This window comes from Salvelinus alpinus, chromosome 28 (assembly GCF_045679555.1).
Source record: "Salvelinus alpinus chromosome 28, SLU_Salpinus.1, whole genome shotgun sequence".
Lineage (NCBI taxonomy): Eukaryota > Metazoa > Chordata > Actinopteri > Salmoniformes > Salmonidae > Salvelinus > Salvelinus alpinus.
In genome coordinates, this window is record NC_092113.1 from 47,365,872 (window position 1) to 47,392,778 (window position 26,907).

The 26,907-nt window shown below is 43.6% G+C and overlaps 1 protein-coding gene across 3 annotated transcripts in view; it reads left to right on the plus strand.

Moving 5' to 3' along the window:
- fgd1 (FYVE, RhoGEF and PH domain containing 1) overlaps positions 1 to 21,218 on the plus strand; it is a 146,448-nt gene extending 125,230 nt beyond the window's left edge. For all 3 annotated transcript variants that reach the window (XM_071373310.1, XM_071373311.1, XM_071373313.1), the window contains 2 exons: positions 3,026 to 3,172; positions 11,925 to 21,218. In XM_071373310.1, coding sequence (XP_071229411.1) covers positions 3,026 to 3,172; positions 11,925 to 12,194 — 417 coding nt within the window. In that variant the 3' untranslated portion in view covers positions 12,195 to 21,218. The remainder of the gene's footprint in view (positions 1 to 3,025; positions 3,173 to 11,924) is intronic.
- The last annotated feature ends 5,689 nt before the right edge of the window (positions 21,219 to 26,907 follow it).

Genomic DNA, 26,907 nt, shown 5'->3' on the forward strand with positions numbered 1-26,907 from the left:
TCGTGGCTGAACGAAGTCACTATCAACATACAGCTGGCTGGTTATACGCTGTACTGGCAGGATAGAACAGCGGTGTCTGGTAAGACAAGGGGCGGCGGACTATGTATTTTTGTAAATAACAGCTGGTGCACGATATCTAAGGAAGTCTTGAGGTTTTGCTCGCCTGAGTTAGAGTATCTCATGATAAGCTGTAGACCACACTATCTACCTAGAGAGTTTTCCTCTATATTTTTCGTAGCTGTTTTACATACCACCACAGATTGAGGCTGGCACTAAGACCGCACTCAATGAGCTGTATTCGGCCATAAGCAAACAAGAAAACGCTCACCCAGAGGCGACGCTCCTAGTAGCCAGGGACTTTAATGCAGGGAAACTTAAATCCGTTTAACCAAATTTCTATCAGCATGTTAAATGTGCACCAGAGGGAAAAAAACTCTGGACCACCTTTACACCCCACACAGAGACACATACAAAGCTCTCCCTCGACCTCCATTTGGAAAATCTGACCATAATACTATCCACCTGATTCCTGCTTACAAGCAAAACATTTAAGCAGGAAGCACCAGTGACTAGATTAATAAAAAAAGTGGTCAGATGAAGCAGATGCTAAGCTACAGGACTGTTTTGCTAGCACAGCCTGGAAATGTTCTGGGATTCCTCCGATGGCATTGAGGAGTACACCACATCAGTCATTGGCTTCATCAATAAGTGCATCGATGATGTCGTCCCCACAGTGACCGTACGTACATACCCCAACTAGAAGCCATGGATTACAGGCAACATCCGCACTGACCTAAAGGCTAGAGCTGCCGGTTTCAAGGAGCGGGACTCTAACCCGGAAGCTTATAAGAAATCCCGCTATGCCCTCCGACGAACCATCAAATAGGCAAAGCGTCAATACAGGACTAAGATCGAATCGTACTACACCGGCTCTGATGCTCGTCTGATGTGGCAGAGCTTGCAAACCATTACAGACTACAAAGGGAAACCCAGCCGAGAGCTGCCCAGTGACACGAGCCTTCCAGACGCTTCAAGCCAAATAACACTGAAATGTGCATGAGAGCAGCAGCTGTTCCGGGAGACTGTGTGATCACACTCTCCACAGCCGATGTGAGTAAGACCTTTACACAGGTCAACATTCACAAGGCCGCAGGGACAGATGGATTACCAGGAGGACCAACTGGCAAGTGTCTTCACTGACATTTTCAACCTCTCCCTGTCTGAGTCTGTAATACCAACATGTTTTAAGCAGACCACCATAGTGCCTGTGCCCAAGAACACAGAACCTGCCTAAATCACTACTGACCCGTAGCACTCACGTCTGTAGCCATGAAGTGCTTTGAAAGACTGGTAATGGCTCACATCAACACCATTATTCCAGAAACCATAGACCCACTGCAATTTGCATACCTCCCCAACAAATCCACAGATGATGCAATCTCTATTGCACTTCACACTGCCCTTTCCCACCTGGACAGAAGTAACACCTATGTGAGAATGCTATTCATTGACTACAGCTCAGCTTTCAACGCCATAGTGCCCTCAAAGCTCACCACTAAGCTAAGGACCCTGGGACTGACCGGCCGCCCCCAGGTGGTAAGGGTAGGTAACAGCACATCCGCCACACTGATCCTCAACACAGGGGCACCTCAGGGGTGCGTGCTCAGTCCCCTCCTCTACCTCCTGTTCACTCATGACTGCACAGCCAGGCACGACTCCAACACCATCATTAAGTAGGTCTGATCACGGACAACGATGAGACAGCCTATAGGGAGGAGGTCAGAGACCTGGCAGTGTGGTGCCAGGACAACAACCTCTCCCTCAATGTGATCAAGACAAAGGAGATGATTGTGGACTACAGGAAAAGGAGGACCGAGCACACCCTTATTCTCATCAACGGGGCTGTAGTGGAGCAGGTTGAGAGCTTCAAGTTCCTTGCTGTCCACATCACCAACAAACGAACATCGTCCAAGCACACCAAGACAGTCATGAAGCGGGCACGACAAAACCTATTCCCCCTCAGGAGACTGAAAAGATTTAGCATGGGTCCTCAGATCCTCAAAAGGTTCTACAGCTGCACCATCGAGAGCATCCTGACTGGTTGCATCACTGCCTGGTATGGCAACTGCTTGGCCTCCGCCCAGTAGGGCCACCAAGCTTCCTGCCATCCAGGACCTCTATACCAGGCGGTGTCAGAGCAAGGCCCTAAAAAACCTCCAGCCACCCTAGTCATAGACTGTTCTCTCTGCTACCACACGGCAAATGGTACCGGAGTGCCAAGTCTAGGACCAAGAGGCTTCTTAACAGCTTCTACCACCAAGCCATAAGACTCCTGAACACCTAATCAAATGGCTACCCAGACTATTTGCATTGCCCCCCCCCTCCCCCTCTTTTACACCGCTGCTACTCTCTGTTGTTATCATCTATGCATAGTCACTTTAAAAACTCTACCTACATGTACATACTACCTCAACTAACCGGTGCCCCCGCACATTGACTCTGTACCGGTACCCCCCCCTGTATATAGTCTCGCTATTGTTATTTTAATTACTTGTTTTTTTAAATGTCTTATTCTTAGCCGTATTTTTTAAAACTGCATTGTTGGGGCTCGTAAGGGGGCTCGTAAGGGGGCTCGTAAGGGGGCTCGTAAGGGGGCTCGTAAGGGGGCTCGTAAGTCAGCATTTCACTGTAAGGTCTACCTACACCTGTTGTATTCGGCGCATGTGACTAATAAAATTTGATTTGATTTGTTGTGCTGGAGGTCCTGACAACAGGCCTTGGTCAAATGCAATACCAAACTCAGCCAAATACATGCATTTATGTTATATACTTTCCACATTTTTAACTGTACTTAAAAAGAGCACGGGAAGACAAGAGGATAGAAATATATGAAATAGAACAGTATTCTGGAGTCCCGGGCCTTTTGTCAGGGATAAAACACTACCCTTGTGGAAAATAAGAACAAGCTGCACAACATTAATGGAGAGTGGTCTCTAACGCAATGTAATGTGTGTGTGGTCTACAGAAACAGGCGTCGGTGGCTGCAGAGAACAGTGTGATGTGTAGCTTCCTCCACCACATGGAGAAGGGAGCAGGCAGAGGCTGGCAGAAAGCCTGGTTTGTCATCCCAGAGAATGAACCACTGGTCCTGTACATATACGGTGCTCCTCAGGTGAGATGACCTGTTATTACACCCCTAATAACCTGTTATTACACCTCTATTAACCTGTTATTACACCCCTATTAGACTGTTATTACACCCCTATTAACCTGTTATTACACCTCTATTAACCTGTTATTACACCCCTATTAACCTGTTATTACACCCCTATTAGACTGTTATTACACCCCTATTAGACTGTTATTACACCCCTATTAGACTGTTATTACACCCCTATTAGACTGTTATTAGACTGTTATTACACCCCTATTAGACTGCTATTACACCCCTATTAGACTGTTATTACACCCCTATTAGACTGTTATTACACCCCTATTAAACTGTTATTACACCCCTATTAGACTGTTATTACACCCCTATTAGACTGTTATTACACCCCTATTAGACTGTTATTAGACTGTTATTACACCCCTATTAGACTGCTATTACACCCCTATTAGACTGTTATTACACCCCTATTAGACTGTTATTACACCCCTATTAGACTGTTATTACACCCCTATTAGACTGCTATTACACCCCTATTAGACTGTTATTACACCCCTATTAGACTGTTATTACACCCCTATTAGACTGTTATTATTACCTGTTATTACACCCCTATTAGACTGCTATTACACCCCTATTAGACTGTTATTACACCCCTATTAGACTGTTATTACACACCTATTAGACTGTTATTAGACTGTTATTACACACCTATTAGACTGTTATTACACCCCTATTAGACTGCTATTACACCCCTATTAGACTGTTATTACACCCCTATTAGACTGTTATTACACACCTATTAGACTGTTATTAGACTGTTATTACACACCTATTAGACTGTTATTACACCCCTATTAGACTGTTATTACACCCCTATTAACCTGTTATTATACACCTATTAGACTGTTATTAGACTGTTATTACACCCCTATTAGACTGTTATTAGACTGTTATTACACCCCTATTAGACTGTTATTACACCCCTATTAACCTGTTATTACACCCCTATTAGACTGTTATTAGACTGTTATTACACCCCTATTAACCTGTTATTACACACCTATTAGACTGTTATTAGACTGTTATTACACCCCTATTAGACTGTTATTACACCCCTATTAACCTGTTATTACACCCCTATTAGACTGTTATTAGACTGTTATTACACCCCTATTAGACTGTTATTAGACTGTTATTACACACCTATTAGACTGTTATTACACCCCTATTAGACTGTTATTAGACTCCTATTAGACTGTTATTACACCCCTATTAAACTGTTATTACACCCCTATTAGACTGTTATTACACCCCTATTAGACTGTTATTAGACTGTTATTACACCCCTATTAGACTGTTATTACACCCCTATTAGACTGTTATTACACCCCTATTAGACTGCTATTACACCCCTATTAGACTGTTATTACACCCCTATTAGACTGTTATTAGACTGTTATTACACACTAATTGGACTGTTATTAGACTGTTATTACACCCCTATTAGACTGCTATTACACCCCTATTAAACTGTTATTACACCCCTATTAGACTGTTATTACACCCCTATTAAACTGTTATTACACCCCTATTAGACTGTTATTACACCCCTATTAGACTGTTATTAGACTGTTATTACACCCCTATTAGACTGTTATTACACCCCTATTAGACTGTTATTACACCCCTATTAGACTGCTATTACACCCCTATTAGACTGTTATTACACCCCTATTAGACTGTTATTACACCCCTATTGGACTGTTATTAGACTGTTATTACACCCCTATTAGACTGTTATTAGACTGTTATTACACCCCTATTAGACTGTTAATACACCCCTATTGGACTGTTATTACACCCCTATTGGACTGTTATTACACCCCTATTAGACTGTTATTAAACTGTTATTACACCCATATTAGACTGTTATTACACCCCTATTAACCTGTTATTACACCCCTATTAGACTGTTATTACAGCCCTATTAGACTGTTATTACACCCCTATTAGACTGTTATTAGATGGTTATTAGACTGTTATTACACCCCTATTAGACTGTTATTACACACCTATTAGACTGTTATTACACCCCTATTAGACTGTTATTAGACTGTTATTACACTCCTATTAGACTGTTATTACACCCCTATTAGACTGTTATTAGACTGTTATTACACTCCTATTAGACTGTTATTACACCCCTATTAGACTGTTATTAGACTGTTATTACACCCCTATTAGACTGTTATTAGACTGTTATTAGACTGTTATTACACTCCTATTAGACTGTTATTACACCCCTATTAGACTGTTATTACACCCCTATTAGACTGTTATAACACCCCTATTAGACTGTTATTACACCCCTATTAGACTGTTATTAGACTGTTATTACACCCCTATTAGACTGTTATTACACACCTATTAGACTGTTATTACACCCCTATTAGACTGTTATTAGACTGTTATTACACTCCTATTAGACTGTTATTACACCCCTATTAGACTGTTATTAGACTGTTATTACACCCCTATTAGACTGTTATTAGACTGTTATTAGACTGTTATTACACTCCTATTAGACTGTTATTACACCCCTATTAGACTGTTATTACACCCCTATTAGACTGTTATAACACCCCTATTAGACTGTTATTACACCCCTATTAGACTGTTATTAGACTGTTATTACACCCCTATTAGACTGTTATTACACCCCTATTAGACTGTTATTACACCCCTATTAGACTGTTATTACACCCCTATTAGACTGTTATTAGACTGTTATTACACCCCTATTAGACTGTTATTACACCCCTATTAGACTGTTATTACACCCCTATTAACCTGTTATTACACCCCTATTAGACTGTTAGTACACCCCTATTAGACTGTTAGTACACCCCTATTAGACTGTTATTAGACTGTTATTACACCCCTATTAGACTGTTATTAGACTGTTATTACACACCTATTAGACTGTTATTAAACTGTTATTACACCCCTATTAACCTGTTATTACACCCCTATTAGACTGTTATTACACCCCTATTAGACTGTTATTACACCCCTATTAGACTGTTATTACACCCCTATTAGACTGTTATTACACCCCTATTAGACTGTTATTACACCCCTATTGGACTGTTATTACACCCCTATTAGACTGTTATTACACCCCTATTAGACTGTTATTACACCCCTATTAGACTGTTATTACACCCCTATTAGACTGTTATTAGACTGTTATTACACCCCTATTAGACTGTTATTAGACTGTTATTACACACCTATTAGACTGTTATTAAACTGTTATTACACCCCTATTAACCTGTTATTACACCCCTATTAGACTGTTATTACACCCCTATTGGACTGTTATTACACCCCTATTGGACTGTTATTACACCCCTATTAGACTGTTATTACACCCCTATTAGACTGTTATTAGATGGTTATTAGACTGTTATTACACCCCTATTAGACTGTTATTACACCCCTATTAGACTGTTATTACACCCCTATTAGACTGTTATTAGACTGTTATTACACCCCTATTAGACTGTTATTAGACTGTTATTACACCCCTATTAGACTGTTAATACACCCCTATTGGACTGTTATTACACCCCTATTGGACTGTTATTACACCCCTATTAGACTGTTATTAAACTGTTATTACACCCATATTAGACTGTTATTACACCCCTATTAACCTGTTATTACACCCCTATTAGACTGTTATTACAGCCCTATTAGACTGTTATTACACCCCTATTAGACTGTTATTAGATGGTTATTAGACTGTTATTACACCCCTATTAGACTGTTATTACACACCTATTAGACTGTTATTACACCCATATTAGACTGTTATTAGACTGTTATTAGACTGTTATTACACCCCTATTAGACTGTTATTAGACTGTTATTACACTCCTATTAGACTGTTATTACACCCCTATTAGACTGTTATTAGACTGTTATTACACCCCTATTAGACTGTTATTAGACTGTTATTAGACTGTTATTACACTCCTATTAGACTGTTATTACACCCCTATTAGACTGTTATTACACCCCTATTAGACTGTTATAACACCCCTATTAGACTGTTATTACACCCCTATTAGACTGTTATTAGACTGTTATTACACCCCTATTAGACTGTTATTACACACCTATTAGACCGTTATTACACCCCTATTAGACTGTTATTAGACTGTTATTACACTCCTATTAGACTGTTATTACACCCCTATTAGACTGTTATTAGACTGTTATTACACTCCTATTAGACTGTTATTAGACTGTTATTAGACTGTTATTACACTCCTATTAGACTGTTATTACACCCCTATTAGACTGTTATTACACCCCTATTAGACTGTTATAACACCCCTATTAGACTGTTATTACACCCCTATTAGACTGTTATTAGACTGTTATTACACCCCTATTAGACTGTTATTACACCCCTATTAGACTGTTATTACACCCCTATTAGACTGTTATTACACCCCTATTAGACTGTTATTAGACTGTTATTACACCCCTATTAGACTGTTATTACACCCCTATTAGACTGTTATTACACCCCTATTAACCTGTTATTACACCCCTATTAGACTGTTAGTACACCCCTATTAGACTGTTAGTACACCCCTATTAGACTGTTATTAGACTGTTATTACACCCTTATTAGACTGTTATTAGACTGTTATTACACACCTATTAGACTGTTATTAAACTGTTATTACACCCCTATTAACCTGTTATTACACCCCTATTAGACTGTTATTACACCCCTATTAGACTGTTATTACACCCCTATTAGACTGTTATTACACCCCTATTAGACTGTTATTACACCCCTATTAGACTGTTATTACACCCCTATTGGACTGTTATTACACCCCTATTAGACTGTTATTACACCCCTATTAGACTGTTATTACACCCCTATTAGACTGTTATTACACCCCTATTAGACTGTTATTAGACTGTTATTACACCCCTATTAGACTGTTATTAGACTGTTATTACACACCTATTAGACTGTTATTAAACTGTTATTACACCCCTATTAACCTGTTATTACACCCCTATTAGACTGTTATTACACCCCTATTAGACTGTTATTACACCCCTATTAGACTGTTATTACACCCCTATTAGACTGTTAATACACCCCTATTGGACTGTTATTACACCCCTATTGGACTGTTATTACACCCCTATTGGACTGTTATTAAACTGTTATTACACCCATATTAGACTGTTATTACACCCCTATTAACCTGTTATTACACCCCTATTAGACTGTTATTACAGCCCTATTAGACTGTTATTACACCCCTATTAGACTGTTATTAGATGGTTATTAGACTGTTATTACACCCCTATTAGACTGTTATTACACCCCTATTAGACTGTTATTACAACCCTATTAGACTGTTATTACACACCTATTAGACTGTTATTACACCCCTATTAGACTGTTATTAGACTGTTATTACACTCCTATTAGACTGTTATTACACCCCTATTAGACTGTTATTAGACTGTTATTACACCCCTATTAGACTGTTATTAGACTGTTATTAGACTGTTATTACACTCCTATTAAACTGTTATTACACCCCTATTAGACTGTTATTACACCCCTATTAGACTGTTATAACACCCCTATTAGACTGTTATTACACCCCTATTAGACTGTTATTAGACTGTTATTACACCCCTATTAGACTGTTATTACACCCCTATTAGACTGTTATTACACCCCTATTAGACTGTTATTACACCCCTATTAGACTGTTATTAGACTGTTATTACACCCCTATTAGACTGTTATTACACCCCTATTAGACTGTTATTACACCCCTATTAACCTGTTATTACACCCCTATTAGACTGTTATTACACCCCTATTAGACTGTTAGTACACCCCTATTAGACTGTTATTACACCCCTATTAGACTGTTATTACACCCCTATTAGACTGTTATTACACCCCTATTAGACTGTTATTAGACTGTTATTACACCCCTATTAGACTGTTATTAGACTGTTATTACACACCTATTAGACTGTTATTAAACTGTTATTACACCCCTATTAACCTGTTATTACACCCCTATTAGACTGTTATTACACCCCTATTAGACTGTTATTACACCCCTATTAGACTGTTATTACACCCCTATTAGACTGTTATTACACCCCTATTAGACTGTTATTAAACTGTTATTACACCCCTATTAACCTGTTATTACACCCCTATTAGACTGTTATTACACCCCTATTAGACTGTTATTACACCCCTATTAGACTGTTATTACACCCCTATTAGACTGTTATTAGAATGTTATTAGACTGTTATTAGACTGTTATTACACACCTATTAGACTGTTATTAGACTGTTATTACACCCCTATTAAACTGTTATTACACCCCTATTAGACTGTTATTACACCCCTATTAGGCTGTTATTACACACATATTAGACTGTTATTAGACTGTTATTAGGCTGTTATTACACCCCTATTAGACTGTTATTACACCCCTATTAGACTGTTATTACACCCCTATTAGACTGTTATTACACCCCTATTAGACTGTTATTAGACTGTTATTAGACTGTTATTAGACTGTTATTACACACCTATTAGACTGTTATTAGACTGTTATTACACCCCTATTAAACTGTTATTACACCCCTATTAGACTGTTATTACACCCCTATTAGACTGTTATTACACCCCTATTAGACTGTTATTAGACTGTTATTAGACTGTTATTAGACTGTTATTACACACCTATTAGACTGTTATTAGACTGTTATTACACCCCTATTAGACTGTTATTAGACTGTTATTAGACTGTTATTACACACCTATTAGACTGTTATTAGACTGTTATTACACCCCTATTAAACTGTTATTACACCCCTATTAGACTGTTATTACACCCCTATTAGACTGTTATTAGACTGTTATTACACCCCTATTAGACTTTTATTACACCCCTATTAGACTGTTATTAGACTGTTATTAGACTGTTATTACACACCTATTAGACTGTTATTAGACTGTTATTACACCTCTATTAGACTGTTATTACACACCTATTAGACTGTTATTAGACTGTTATTAGACTGTTAACATATACGGGGTTCCTCAGATCAGTTCGATAATACTTTACCGTGGCTAATATTATACATGTTATTACACCCCTATTAGACTGTTATTACACCCCTATTAGACTGTTATTACACCCCTATTAGACTGTTATTATACATGTTATTACATAATATAGTTACACAGACTTCAATTACTTTAAACAACACAACAAAAGGAGAAAACGTTAAAAAAACATAGCAATGTACTTTGGATTTGGAATATTCATCCAGGTCTGTCCTCTGTCTGTCCCCTCTGTCTGCCCTCTCTGTCTGTCCTCACTGTCTGTCCTCTCTGTCTGTCCTCTCTGTCTGTCCTCTCTGTCTGTCCTCTATGTCTGTCCTCTCTGTCTGTCCTCTGTCTGTCCTCTCTCTCTGTGCTCTCTGTCTGTCCTCTCTGTCTGTCCTCTCTGTCTGTCCTCTCTGTCATATCTGTCTGTCCTCTCTGTCTGTCCTCTCTCTCTGTGCTCTCTCTCTGTCCTCACTGTCTGTCCTCACTGTCTGTCCTCTCTGTCTGCCCTCTCTGTCTGTCCTCTCTGTCTGTCCTCTCTCTCTGTGCTCTCTGTCTGTCCTCTCTGTCTGTCCTCTGTCATATCTGTATGTCCTCTGTCTGTCCTCTCTGTCTGTCCTCTCTCTCTGTGCTCTCTGTCTGTCCTCTCTGTCTGTCCTCTGTCATATCTGTATGTCCTCTGTCTGTCCTCTCTGTCTGTCCTCTCTGTCTGTCCTCTCTGTATGTCCTCTCTGTTTGTCCTCTCTGTCTGTCCTCTCTGTCTGTCCTCTCTGCCTGTCCTCTCTGTTTGTCCTCTCTGTCTGTCCTCTCTGTCTGTCCTCTCTGTCTGTCCTCTCTGTTTGTTCTCTCTGTCTGTCCTCTCTGTCTGTCCTCTCTGTCTGTCCTCTCTGTTTGTCCTCTCTGTTTGTCCTCTCTGCCTGTCCTCTCTGTTTGTTCTCTCTGTCTGTCCTCTCTGTCTGTCCTCTCTGTCTGTCCTCTATGTTTGTCCTCTCTGTCTGTCCTCTCTGCCTGTCCTCTCTGTCTGTCCTCTCTGTCTGTCCTCTCTGTCTGTCCTCTCTGTCTGTCCTCTCTGTTTGTCCTCTCTGTCTGTCCTCTCTGTCTGTCCTCTCTGTCTGTCCTCTGTCTGTCCTCTGTCTGTCCTCTGTCTGTCCTCTCTGTCTGTCCTCTGTCTGTCCTCTGTCTGTCCTCTCTGTCTGTCCTCTCTGTCTGTCCTCTCTGTCTGTCCTCTCTGTCTGTCCTCTCTGTCTGTCCTCTCTGTTTGTCCCTTCTGTCTGTCCTCTCTGTCTGTCCTCTCTGTCTGTCCTCTATGTCTGTCCTCTCTGTTTGTCCTCTCTGTCTGTCCTCTCTGTCTGTCCTCTCTGTTTGTCCTCTCTGTCTGTCCTCTCTGTCTGTCCTCTCTCTCTGTCCTCTCTGTCTGTCCTCTCTGTCTGTCCTCTCTGTCTGTCCTCTCTGTCTGTCCTCTCTGTCTGTCCTCTCTCTCTGTCCTCTCTGTCTGTCCTCTCTCTCTGTCCTCTCTGTCTGTCCTCTCTGTCTGTCCTCTTCCTTCCCTGTGTACCCAGGATGTGAAAGCCCAGCGCTCTGTACCCCTGATTGGCTTCGAGGTCTCCCTTCCTGAGTCATGTGACCGCCTGGAACGCCGCTTTGCCTTCAGAATCAGCCAATCACACCTTACGCTCTACTTCAGCGCCGACGGGGAGGAGCTACAGCGCCGCTGGATAGAGGTCCTATCACGCGCAGGGAGAGGGGAGGAGCTACAGGCTCACGGTTCAATTACAGAGGCCCTAGAGGAGGAAGGCGAGGAGACTGCAACCTCGGGAGAGAATACATGATTGATTTTGAGGCGTACAATCAATATTAGATCTGTTCTCTAAAGACACAAAACTACAAACTGTACAGAACATGAGCACACACACACACACACACACAGTTTAAAACTTACATACACACACAGGTAGACACATACAGGTACACACACACACAAACTCACACACAGCTCTTTGTATTTAATGTCCGTGATCAGTCAGGTGCATGATAATATCTACAGGTCTGTTTCTCTCAGTCAGTGTTTTGCTCATCAACTCGTCACAGTGAACCAGTGTTTTGCTCATCAACTCGTCACAGTGAACCAGTGTTTTGCTCATCAACTCGTCACAGTGAACCAGTGTTTTGCTCATCAACTCGTCACAGTGAACCAGTGTTTTGCTCATCAACTCGTCACAGTGAACCAGTGTTTTGCTCATCAACTCGTCACAGTGAACCAGTGTTTTGCTCATCAACTCGTCACAGTGAACCAGTGTTTTGCTCATCAACTCGTCACAGTGAACCAGTGTTTTGCTCATCAACTCGTCACAGTGAACCAGTGTTTTGCTCATCAACTCGTCACAGTGAACCAGTGTTTGCAACAACAACAACAAAAAACTGCCAAAAGTCAAAGTAAAGTGTTGCTCTCATCCTCCCTTCAGAAGATATAACAGAAGAATGCAGTATACAAAGATGTGTGTCACAGTGAATAGCTTCCCTCCAGTCAGACATTGACATTGTGTGTCACAGTGAATCGTTTCCCTTCAGTCATACAGACATTTTACATGAATTCATTCTGAGCCACAGAACAGACTTCCTCCTCCTCACCATTTCTCTCTCTGCCAAATCGATGTTTAAGATATGATGTTTAGAGCATTGAGTTGTTTCTATGCTGTCCGAGTGTTCTAGGGTTCTGAGTGTTCTATGGTTCTGAGTGTTCTATGGTTCTGAGTGTCCTATGGTTCTGAGTGTTCTATGGTTCTGAGTGTTCTATGGTTCTGAGTGTTCTAGGGTTCTGAGTGTTCTAGGGTTCTGAGTGTTCTAGGGTTCTGAGTGTCCTATGGTTCTGAGTGTTCTAGGGTTCTGAGTGTTCTAGGGTTCTGAGTGTTCTAGGGTTCTGAGTGTCCTATGGTTATGAGTGTTCTATGGTTCTGAGTGTTCTAGGGTTCTGAGTGTTCTAGGGTTCTGAGTGTTCTAGGGTTCTGAGTGTTCTAGGGTTCTATGGTTCTGAGTGTTCTAGGGTTCTGAGTGTTATAGGGTTCTGAGTGTTATAGGGTTCTGAGTGTTATATGGTTCTGAGTGTTATATGGTTTTGAGTGTTATATGGTTCTGAGTGTTCTATGGTTCTGAGTGTTCTAGGGTTCTGAGTGTCCTATGGTTCTGAGTGTCCTATGGTTCTGAGTGTCCTATGGTTCTGAGTGTTCTATGGTTCTGAGTGTTCTAGGGTTCTGAGTGTTCTAGGGTTCTGAGTGTTCTAGGGTTCTGAGTGTCCTAGGGTTCTGAGTGTCCTAGGGTTCTGAGTGTCCTAGGGTTCTGAGTGTTCTAGGGTTCTGAGTGTTCTAGGGTTCTGAGTTTTATTTTATTTTTTATTTTTTTATTTAACCTTTATTTAACCAGGTAGGCAAATTGAGAACACGTTCTCATTTACAATTGCGACCTGGCCAAGATAAAGCAAAGCAGTTCGACACATACAACAACACATAGTTACACATGGAGTAAAACAAACATATAGTCAATAATACAGTGAAAAAAAAAAAAAAAAAGTCTATATACAATGTGAGCAAGTGAGGTGAGATAAGGGAGGTGAAGGCAAACAAATATATGTATAAATAAATAAAAATATAAAAGGCCATGGAGGCGAAGTGAGTACAACACAGCAAGTAAAATAAAAACTAAAAAAAAAACAATGGAATGGTTGGTTTGCAGTGGAAGAAAGTGCAAAGTAGAGACAGAAATAATGGGGTGCAAAGGAGCAAAATAAATTAATAAATAAATACAGTAGGTAAAGAGGTAGTTGTTTGGGCTAAATTGTAGATGGGTTATGTACAGGTGCAGTAATCTATGAGCTGCTCTGACAGCTGGTGCTTAAAGCTAGTGAGGGAGATAGGTGTTTCCAGTTTCAGAGATTTTTGTAGTTCGTTCCAGTCATTGGCAGCAGAGAACTGGAAGGAGAGGCGTCCAAAGGAAGAATTGGTTTTGGGGGTGACTAGAGAGATATACCTGCTGGAGCGCGTGCTACAGGTAGGTGCTGCTATGGTGACCAGCGAGCTGAGATAAGGGGGGACTTTACCTAGCAGGGTCTTGTAGATGACCTGGAACCAGTGGGTTTGGCGACGAGTATGAAGCGAGGGCCAGCCAACGAGAGTGTACAGGTCGCAGTGGTGGGTAGTATATGGGGCTTTGGTGACAAAACGGATGGCACTGTGATAGACTGCATCCAATTTATTGAGTAGGGTTTTGGAGGCTATTTTGTAAATGACATCACCGAAGTCGAGGATTGGTAGGATGGTCAGTTTTACAAGGGTATGTTTGGCAGCATGAGTAAAGGATGCTTTGTTGCGGAATAGGAAGCCAATTCTAGATTTGACTTTGGATTGGAGATGTTTGATGTGAGTCTGGAAGGAGAGTTTACAGTCTAACCAGACACCTAGGTATTTGTAGGTGTTCACATATTCTAAGTCAGAGTGTCCTATGGTTATGAGTGTTCTATGGTTCTGAGTGTTCTAGGGTTCTGAGTGTTCTAGGGTTCTGAGTGTTCTACGGTTCTGAGTGTTCTATGGTTCTGAGTGTTCTAGGGTTCTGAGTGTTCTAGGGTTCTGAGTGTTTTAGGGTTCTGAGTGTTATATGGTTCTGAGTGTTATATGGTTCTGAGTGTTCTATGGTTCTGAGTGTTCTAGGGTTCTGAGTGTCCTATGGTTCTGAGTGTCCTATGGTTCTGAGTGTCCTATGGTTCTGAGTGTTCTATGGTTCTGAGTGTTCTAGGGTTCTGAGTGTTCTAGGGTTCTGAGTGTTCTAGGGTTCTGAGTGTCCTAGGGTTCTGAGTGTCCTAGGGTTCTGAGTGTCCTAGGGTTCTGAGTGTTCTAGGGTTCTGAGTGTTCTAGGGTTCTGAGTTTTATTTTATTTTTTATTTTTTTATTTAACCTTTATTTAACCAGGTAGGCAAATTGAGAACACGTTCTCATTTACAATTGCGACCTGGCCAAGATAAAGCAAAGCAGTTCGACACATACAACAACACATAGTTACACATGGAGTAAAACAAACATATAGTCAATAATACAGTGAAAAAAAAAATAAATAAGTCTATATACAATGTGAGCAAGTGAGGTGAGATAAGGGAGGTGAAGGCAAACAAATATATGTATAAATAAATAAAAATATAAAAGGCCATGGAGGCGAAGTGAGTACAACACAGCAAGTAAAATAAAAACTAAAAAAAAAACAATGGAATGGTTGGTTTGCAGTGGAAGAAAGTGCAAAGTAGAGACAGAAATAATGGGGTGCAAAGGAGCAAAATAAATTAATAAATAAATACAGTAGGTAAAGAGGTAGTTGTTTGGGCTAAATTGTAGATGGGTTATGTACAGGTGCAGTAATCTATGAGCTGCTCTGACAGCTGGTGCTTAAAGCTAGTGAGGGAGATAGGTGTTTCCAGTTTCAGAGATTTTTGTAGTTCGTTCCAGTCATTGGCAGCAGAGAACTGGAAGGAGAGGCGTCCAAAGGAAGAATTGGTTTTGGGGGTGACTAGAGAGATATACCTGCTGGAGCGCGTGCTACAGGTAGGTGCTGCTATGGTGACCAGCGAGCTGAGATAAGGGGGGACTTTACCTAGCAGGGTCTTGTAGATGACCTGGAACCAGTGGGTTTGGCGACGAGTATGAAGCGAGGGCCAGCCAACGAGAGTGTACAGGTCGCAGTGGTGGGTAGTATATGGGGCTTTGGTGACAAAACGGATGGCACTGTGATAGACTGCATCCAATTTATTGAGTAGGGTTTTGGAGGCTATTTTGTAAATGACATCACCGAAGTCGAGGATTGGTAGGATGGTCAGTTTTACAAGGGTATGTTTGGCAGCATGAGTAAAGGATGCTTTGTTGCGGAATAGGAAGCCAATTCTAGATTTGACTTTGGATTGGAGATGTTTGATGTGAGTCTGGAAGGAGAGTTTACAGTCTAACCAGACACCTAGGTATTTGTAGGTGTTCACATATTCTAAGTCAGAGTGTCCTATGGTTATGAGTGTTCTATGGTTCTGAGTGTTCTAGGGTTCTGAGTGTTCTACGGTTCTGAGTGTTCTACGGTTCTGAGTGTTCTATGGTTCTGAGTGTTCTAGGGTTCTGAGTGTTCTAGGGTTCTGAGTGTTTTAGGGTTCTGAGTGTTATATGGTTCTGAGTGTTATATGGTTCTGAGTGTTCTATGGTTCTGAGTGTTCTAGGGTTCTGTGTGTTTGTAACTCCACAGAAGGCAGTAGAAGGCTGATGTTTCTGTGTCCTCCAGATGAAAGGGCTGTTGTTTGGATGGTGAGGGGGAAGGTTGTCCTATCCTATCTGTTACTTTTCTTCCTGATACAATGAGATGGTCCTGAAGGTCTGGACTGGACAGTGTTGGAATGTGATGATGGATGGGGGCTAACTGAGACAGACAGACTCCCTGACAGACATTGTCAGATAGACAGACAGACAGATGTCCCCCTTGGCTGAAGAGAAGAAAAGAGGGAACAAGATGCCTCCTCTCTCCCACCCACATCTGCTGTGGGGGATGTGAAGCAATAGCCTTCCACATCTGCTGTGGGGGATGTGAAGCAATACCCTTCCTCCTCTCACGTACTCTCTGTCTCCCGGGTCGGCTGTATAGATTTTAGAATATAGTAGTGGGAACTGTCCCTTGTTATGAAAATCTGTTTGCTTAGTTTTCGTAGCTGGCTAGATGTGTTGTACGTAGACCTTGGAAAGAGGATGTTGTGTACGCAGGGTAATGCTACTATATCACAGGTGTTTTTAAAGACTGTTTTGCAAAATATTTAAAATTCCGAATTTCTTGAGGTTTTACACCAACTTAAAAGAGACGTTTCTGGCCCTTTTACACTTTACACTTAGTAATTGTGTTTTTTTAAGCTTAAAATAATTCCTCCAAGCCCAATGTAATCTCTCGAAAAACCAGAGGCCCGGTGGTTTTGAACAGAGGCATTGAACCACTCTTTAACTGAAAGCATTCAAAGCGGATATTTAGGACTCTGTTCAAAAGGAAAGCTGAAGCGTTTACAGATTCCGACGATAGAAATGTAACGGTCATTTTGAGCCGACGTACGCGGCGGTGTTTACCGTGAATGCAGTCCTCTGCTACATTACCTTTTACATTTCAATCACGCTGTAAACGCTGAACTTCCGCGATACAGATTGAATAGAACCCTTAGTGCCTGTTCAGTAAGTGTCTTTATGACTCTTTAAAATTGAACCTTTAAAAACCCATCCGGTAACCGCTGGCTTGACATTAGCTTTATAACGGCCTCTCTGCCACCTAGTGGGGAAAAGATGGTATTACACACAGAGCCTCTGCAGAGAGCAGGGAATGAGGGGCCAGTTGTTTGACTCTGGAGACAGGGCGAGGAGGATTACATAGACTGATGGGATAGATAGACCGTCCATAAGATTATGTTGCTTTCCAAACAGGGCCATATAGCTGCTGTTTGTTATGTCAGAGATGGTTTATAATAATGCAATAATATATATATATATATTAGAGATGGTTTCTAATAATGTCTTAATGAAGCCCTTTGAGAAAGTCTTCTCTGTCTCAGCTGATGGGGTTGTACATGGGCATGGGTATGTGGTTGTGTTGTTGTGATGAGTTTGACAGGTTCATTACAATAGAGAGAAAGAGAGAAAGAGAGAGAGGGGGAAAGGACAGAAATAGCTTGTTTTTGTATCATTCCAACCAGTGGTTTCCCTGACTTTATGAGATTGTTTTGATAGTTATACAGAGGACAGAATGAGGATATATATATATGAACCATAAAACGTGGAACGTTAGATGTTTTGATAAATCAGGATTGTGTTTGTGTGTGTTCACATCAATTGAAAGGAGTTAATGAAAAATGAAACATTTTAAAATACATTTGTATTGTAAATATAATTTGTTCTCCTCCCTGCCCAGTTTTGTGGGTGAGCTGTAGGTCTATAGATGTTATTTCAGTCTAGATTGGACTTTTAAGTTATCGTGGTTGAACTTGACCCCCCTTTTGGGAATCCCTGGACTTCACCATGACCACTGCAGTACACTGCAGTCTCCCAGTCTGAAGAGGATGATGTTGTGATGATGTCACAACAGAAGAGAATCGATACTATAGCTTGATGTCACAACAGAAGAGAATCGATACTATAGCCTGATGTCACAACAGAAGAGAATCGATACTATAGCCTGATGTCACAACAGAAGGGAATCGATCCTATAGCCTGATGTCACAACAGAAGAGAATCGATACTATAGCCTGATGTCACAACAGAAGAGAATCGATACTATAGCCTGATGTCACAACAGAAGGGAATCGATCCTATAGCCTGATGTCACAACAGAAGAGAATCGATACTATAGCCTGATGTCACAACAGAAGAGAATCGATCCTATAGCCTGATGTCACAACAGAAGAGAATCGATCCTATAGCCTGATGTCACAACAAAAGAGAATCGATCCTATAGCCTGATGTCACAACAGAAGAGAATCGATCCTATAGCCTGATGTCACAACAGAAGAGAATCGATACTATAGCCTGATGTCACAACAGAAGGGAATCGATCCTATAGCCTGATGTCACAACAGAAGAGAATCGATCCTATAGCCTGATGTCACAACAGAAGAGAATCGATCCTATAGCCTGATGTCACAACAGAAGAGAATCGATCCTATAGCCTGATGTCACAACAGAAGAGAATCGATCCTATAGCCTGATGTCACAACAGAAGAGAATCGATACTATAGCCTGATGTCACAACAGAAGAGAATCGATACTATAGCCTGATGTCACAACAGAAGAGAATCGATCCTATAGCCTGATGTCACAACAGAAGAGAATCGATCCTATAGCCTGATGTCACAACAGAAGAGAATCGATACTATAGCCGGGCGCCGGATCTATTTGTGCTGTATACAGGCACATCCATGACAAGGTCCATATGAGTTGGTCAAGACAGCACCAACAGATCTGGGACCAGGCTATACTGACACATTGTCTTGGTGTTTCATCTCAGTCCCAAACTAGTAACCAACGTGGTGTTCAATGGATGGATGGATGAATTCAAATTATTGTTTTCTCTCTCTTTGTTGTCTGAAAGAAACACTCAGCAGTTTAGCTTGTCTATAGTACAGTAAAGCCAGACAGACCAGACCAGATATAATGTGACGTGTGATCTGTTTGCGCTGTCTCGACCAACTCTGTGGCAATGACCATAGGAGCTGGTAAGATAGCACATAGTTACATTGACCCCCCCGCCCATGAATGAGAGACCATGGTGAATTGTAGCACGTTTATTGGTCTGCACTATTGAGTGTTGCTGAGTGTCTCGTCTAGCTACAGAACATCCACAGACAACAGGACCATGACTGTCTGCACCGATGAATGGACAAAGCCATTGATCACGGGACATAATTCATTCCTATGTGAAGACTCGATAGCGCATCGAAGCCAAATTAATTCGGGTAAGATGGCGTCTCATGGAGACATAACATGCGGCAGTTTGAGCTACTCCAGGATGTGACGTTTACAGGCTAGCTCAGTGCTGCCCCCTTCTCATTGAGTAACTCACGTTGAAGGCCAACTGGGGTACTGCAGGCTAGCTCAGTGCTGCCCCCTTCTCATTGAGTAACTCACGTTGAAGGCCGACCGGGGTACTGCAGACTGACATTAGCAACTAATCCTTATCCTGCGATAGAAAAAATTATCGGTTCGAGGACATATATCTGGTGTTTTAGAAGCAATTATTGGTACCATGACTGCCTTCGAAAATTGTTTTTAATTACACGAAGATTGACCACGAAGATCAAAATATGTCCATTCAATATAATGGGGGAATCCTGTTTTTGCAAACAATGCCTGCAGTACCGCAGTCTGCCTTGAACTTCTGTGGCTTTAATGAGAGTGGGAAGTCGTTCTCATCCAATGTCTGCCATGTTTTTGGATGATGTCATCACTTTACCATGGTTACCATTACAACATGCCTTACAGTACTCAGCTACTCAAGAGATAGCCTGTCTTTACCATAACAGGACAGTATGAAGGAAAAAACTATTTCTCCAATAGAAATCTCCGATAATGCTTGTAGGCGATGTCATGGCAACGTTGGCTTGCAGAACATGTCATCAGGTCTAGCGGTTGTCCTGAACTGCCCATGTGCAGAACACGTCATCAGGTCTAACGGTTGTCCTGAACTGCCCATGTGCAGAACACGTCATCAGGTCTAACGGTTGTCCTGAACTGCCCATGTGCAGAACACGTCATCAGGTCTAACGGTTGTCCTGAACTGCCCATGTGCAGAACACGTCATCAGGTCTAACGGTTGTCCTGAACTGCCCATGTGCAGAACACGTCATCAGGTCTAACGGTTGTCCTGAACTGCCCATGTGCAGAACACGTCATCAGGTCTAACGGTTGTCCTGAACTGCCCATGTGCAGAACACGTCATCAGGTCTAACGGTTGTCATGTGCAGGCTGTCAAATAGAAGGCAATCCTTCCATGTAAAGTAGTTTATTGTGACCAATTGTTTATTTGTTTTGTCATTTTTTTGTTAAGGGGTTTACAGGTACATTATCCATTTCAAATACGTTTATAAAACCTGTACTGGTACTCAAGAGAAGAAAACTGTAAGAAATACATAGAGAGTTTAAATAATTAAATCAGTATAAACAGGAAAATAAAACAAAAAAGACCGTTGTCCCCCACTCCCAACCTCCCAACCCCCTCTAGCCCCAACCCCCTCTAGCCAACCTCCCATTCCCCCCAACCCCCTCTAGCCCCAACCCCCTCTAGCCAACCTCCCATTCCCCCCAACCCCCTCTAGCCCCAACCCCCTCTAGCCAACCTCCCATTCCCCCCAACCCCCTCTAGCCAACCTCCCATTCCCCCCAACCCCCTCTAGCCCCAACCCCCTCTAGCCAACCTCCCATTCCCCCCAACCCCCTCTAGCCCCAACCCCCTCTAGCCAACCTCCCATTCCCCCCAACCCCCTCTAGCCCCAACCCCCTCTAACCCCAACCTCCCAACCCCCTCTAGCCCCAACCCCCTCTAGCCAACCTCCCATTCCCCCCAACCCCCTCTAGCCCCAACCCCCTCTAGCCAACCTCCCATTCCCCCCAACCCCCTCTAGCCCCAACCCCCTCTAGCCAACCTCCCATTCCCCCCAACCCCCTCTAGCCCCAACCCCCTCTAACCCCAACCTCCCATCCCCCCAACCCCCTCCAACCAACATGTCTCCACTCCCAACCTCCCATTCCCCCCAACCCCCTTCAGCCAACATGTCTCCACTCCCAACCTCCCATTCCCCCCAACCCCCTCCAGCCAACATGTCTCCACTCCCAACCTCCCATCCCCCCCAACCCCCTCTAGCCCCAACCTGTCTCCACTCCCAACCTCCCATCCCCCCCAACCCCCTCTAGCCCCAACCTGTCTCCACTCCCAACCTCCCATCCCCCCAACCCCCTTCAGCCAACCTCCCATCCCCCCCAACCCCCTCTAGCCCCAACCTGTCTCCACTCCCAACCTCCCATCCCCCCAACCCCCTCCAGCCAACCTCCCATCCCCCCAACCCCCTCTAGCCCCAACCTGTCTCCACTCCCAACCTCCCAGCCCCCCCAACCCCCTCTAGCCCCAACCTGTCTCCACTCCCAACCTCCCATCCCACCAACCCCCTCCAGCCAACCTCCCATCCCCCCCAACCCCCTCTAGCCTCAACCTGTCTCCACTCCCAACCTCCCATCCCCCCAACCCCCTCTAGCCCCAACCTGTCTCCACTCCCAACCTCCCATCCCCCCCAACACCCTCCAGCCAACATGCCTCCACCCCAACCCCCTCCAGCCCCAACCCCCTCCAGCCAACATGTCTCCACTCCCAACCTCCCATCCCCCCCAACCCCCTCCAGCCAACATGCCTCCACCCCAACCCCCTCCAGCCCCAACCCCCTCCAGCCAACATGTCTCCACTCCCAACCTCCCATCCCCCCAACCCCCTCCAGCCAACCTGTCTCCACTCCCAACCTCCCATCCCCCAAACCCCCTCCAGCCAACATGTCTCCACTCCCAACCTCCCAACCCCCCAACCCCCTCCAGCCAACATGTCTCCACTCCCAACCTCCCATCCCCCCCAACCCCCTCCAGCCAACATGCCTCCACCCCATCCCCCTCCAGCCAACATGTCTCCACTCCCAACCTCCCAACCCCCTCCAGCCAACATGTCTCCACTCCCAACCTCCCAACCCCCTCCAGCCAACATGTCTCCACTCCCATCCCCCCAACCCCCTCCAGCCAACATGTCTCCACTCCCAACCTCCCAACCCCCTCCAGCCAACATGTCTCCACTCCCAACCTCCCATCCCCCTCCAGCCAACATGTCTCCACTCCCAACCTCCCATTCCCCTCCAGCCAACATGTCTCCACTCCCAACCTCCCATCCCCCCAACCCCCTCCAGCCAACATGTCTCCACTCCCAACCTCCCAACCCCCCAACCCCCTACAGCCAACATGTCTCCACTCCCAACCTCCCAACCCCCTCCAGCCAACATGTCTCCACTCCCAACCTCCCAACCCCCTCCAGCCAACATGTCTCCACTCCCATCCCCCCAACCCCCTCCAGCCAACATGTCTCCACTCCCAACCCCCCAACTCCCTCCAGCCAACATGTCTCCACTCCCAACCTCCCAACCCCCTCCAGCCAACATTTTATACACCTGTCAGCAACGGGTGTGGCTGAAATAGCCGAATCCACTAATTTGAAGGGGTGTCCACATACTTTTGTATATAGACTGTATTTAAAAAATTTGGCTCCAATCTAGGTTGTGCCTTTAGATTAGGAGATAATTAATAGCTAAGGAAGAATTCTTCACTTCTCTCATTGACTTCTCAAACCCCAAACCACGGCCTGGTCGGCTTGGTCTGTTTCACAAGCGTTCCAGGAAGTCTCTGATGTTGCGCTTCTGGGTTCAGAAACTGTGATTTTATGTTACTGCTTTTTGCCAAAGTATATTTACGGTACTTCGATACGATTGAGGCTTTCAGTCCATATTTATATGTCTTTATTTGTGTTTTTTTTTATTATTATTATTTTTTTTAAATCTTTTTTTTGTATTTATTACAATTTTCTACTCCAAAGTATTGTGTATTAACTCGCCTGTGGTGTCAGGTAATATCGAACGTTCAGACATCGTGGGCGGCAGGTAGCCTAGTGGTTCGATCGTTGGGCCACTATGTTGAATATATTCAGTAGTTCTCCAAATCCTGAAGCTACTTTTCCTTGATGCATGCTGAATTTTGGGATTACATTTGGGATTTTGTTTGTTGCACCAAAAACTCCCTGTACTGTGTACTTTACAGCCTTTTTCATAACGCTCTCATTGCCACAAATTATATAAGATACTTAAAAAAAAAAAAGGTTTTTAATTACTTTAAACTTTTATTTATACTCATTAATTTCCCAATACTTCCAAACATGTTGTTGAAGTGTATTGTAAAATATGATTCTGCGTGTTACATGTAAGGGCATAAGAGTAGAGGTACTCAATCTGCTGTGTGCCTATGCGTGGAGATCAGGAATCTGCAATGTTTGGGGATTTTACCAACTATCTTTACTGCAATATACATAGTTTAAAAAAAAGAGTCTTTCCTTGAAATGTACAGGATCTTATCGGACCATTTTCTGAAATAATGAAACATCCAAACATGTTACAGATATTATGTGAGTGTTACTGTAAATATGGGTATACAGTACAATCATATTACAGACATTATGTGAGTGTTACTGTAAATATGGGTATACAGTACAAACATGGGAGACGTGTAAACAATGTAAACAGTGCTATGTAGAGAATAGGGAGCCGTTTCACCCTAGGTCTCTATGTAGAGGATAGGGAGCCGTTTCACCCTAGGTCTCTATGTAGAGAATAGGGAGCCGTTTCACCCTAGGTCTCTATGTAGGGACTAGGGAGCCGTTTCACCCTAGGTCTCTATGTAGAGAATAGGGAGCCGTTTCACCCTAGGTCTCTATGTAGAGAATAGGGAGCCGTTTCACCCTAGGTCTCTATGTAGGGACTAGGGAGCCGTTTCACCCTAGGTCTCTATGTAGGGACTAGGGAGCCGTTTCACCCTAGGTCTCTATGTAGAGAATAGGGAGCCGTTTCACCCTAGGTCTCTATGTAGAGAATAGGGAGCCGTTTCACCCTAGGTCTCTATGTAGGGACTAGGGAGCCGTTTCACCCTAGGTCTCTATGTAGGGACTAGGGAGCCGTTTCACCCTAGGTCTCTATGTAGAGAATAGGGAGCCGTTTCACCCTAGGTCTCTATGTAGAGAATAGGGAGCCGTTTCACCCTAGGTCTCTATGTAGGGACTAGGGAGCCGTTTCACCCTAGGTCTCTATGTAGGGACTAGGGAGCCGTTTCACCCTAGGTCTCTATGTAGAGAATAGGGAGCCGTTTCACCCTAGGTCTCTATGTAGAGAATAGGGAGCCGTTTCACCCTAGGTCTCTATGTAGGGACTAGGGAGCCGTTTCACCCTAGGTCTCTATGTAGGGACTAGGGAGCCGTTTCACCCTAGGTCTCTATGTAGGGACTAGGGAGCCGTTTCACCCTAGGTCTCTATGTAGAGAATAGGGAGCCGTTTCACCCTAGGTCTCTATGTAGGGACTAGGGAGCCGTTTCACCCTAGGTCTCTATGTAGAGAATAGGGAGCCGTTTCACCCTAGGTCTCTATGTAGAGAATAGGGAGCCGTTTCACCCTAGGTCTCTATGTAGGGACTAGGGAGCCGTTTCACCCTAGGTCTCTATGTAGAGAATAGGGAGCCGTTTCACCCTAGGAGAGAATAGGGTGTCGTTTCACCCTAGGTCTCTGTTGAGAAAAACGTAATTTGAAACATCAGTACAGTATGGGGATCTTGTTGCAGTGAAACAGACGGAAACGGCCTGGACACACAAAAAAAAAAAACATTTGCAAATGAAGCTTTTTGAAATAAATTACAGTCTGGTGAAGCCAAACATTCTGAGTCATAATGTGGAACAATTATTTCCTCTTTGTCATGAATTCTAAAACGTTGTTTTATTGTCAACCGGAATGAGTATTACTGTAATTATTATTACGATTATTGTTATGTCTATTACCAATATTAGTGGCAGGCCACTGGGTAACATTGTATGTTGATATCCAAATGAAATCTGTGCAAGATAATGATGAAATGTTTATGAGTTTTAAAAACAAATAAAAAGGAAGACTACAGGACTGTGTCATTATGGTTGTTGTTCTGTTAAACACGGAGATTATTGATAGTTCATCTAAATCAATTATTCAATTAATCAATAAATTAAAATCAACATGACACCTTTATGTCGGGCGGTAGGTAGCCTAGTGGTTAGAGTGTAGAGGCGGTAGGTAGCCTAGTGGTTAGAGTGTAGAGGGGTAGGTAGCCTAGTGGTTGCCTAGTGGTTAGAGTGTAGAGGCGGTAGGTAGCCTAGTGGTTAGAGTGTAGGGGCGGTAGGTAGCCTAGTGGTTAGAGTGTAGAGGCGGTAGGTAGCCTAGTGGTTAGAGTGTAGGGGGGGTAGGTAGCCTAGTGGTTAGAGTGTAGGGGGGGTAGGTAGCCTAGTGGTTAGAGTGTAGGGGCGGTAGGTAGCCTAGTGGTTAGAGTGTAGGGGCGGTAGGTAGCCTAGTGGTTAGAGTGTAGGGGCGGTAGGTAGCCTAGTGGTTAGAGTGTAGGGGGGGTAGGTAGCCTAGTGGTTAGAGTGTAGGGGCGGTAGGTAGCCTAGTGGTTAGAGTGTAGGGGCGGTATGTAGCCTAGTGGTTAGAGTGTAGGGGGGGTAGGCAGCCTAGTGGTTAGAGTGTAGGGGGGGTAGGTAGCCTAGTGGTTAGAGTGTAGGCCGGCAGGTAGCCTAGTGGTTAGAGTGTAGGGGGGGTAGGTAGCCTAGTGGTTAGAGTGTAGGCCGGCAGGTAGCCTAGTGGTTAGAGTGTAGGGGGGGTAGGTAGCCTAGTGGTTAGAGTGTAGGGGGGTAGGTAGCCTAGTGGTTAGAGTGTAGGGGCGGCAGGTAGCCTAGTGGTTAGAGTGTAGGGGGGGTAGGTAGCCTAGTGGTTAGAGTGTAGGCCGGCAGGTAGCCTAGTGGTTAGAGTGTAGGGGGGGTAGGTAGCCTAGTGGTTAGAGTGTAGGGGGGGTAGGTAGCCTAGTGGTTAGAGTGTAGGCCGGCAGGTAGCCTAGTGGTTAGAGTGTAGGGGGGGTAGGTAGCCTAGTGGTTAGAGTGTAGGGGGGGTAGGTAGCCTAGTGGTTAGAGTGTAGGGGGGGTAGGTAGCCTAGTGGTTAGAGTGTAGGGGGGGTAGGTAGCCTAGTGGTTAGAGTGTAGGGGGGGTAGGTAGCCTAGTGGTTAGAGTGTAGGGGCGGCAGGTAGCCTAGTGGTTAGAGTGGAGGGGTGGCAGGTAGCCTAGTGGTTAGAGTGTAGGGGCGGCAGCGTAGTCTAGTGGTTAGAGTGTAGGGGCGGCAGGTAGCCTAGTGGTTAGAGTGTAGGGGG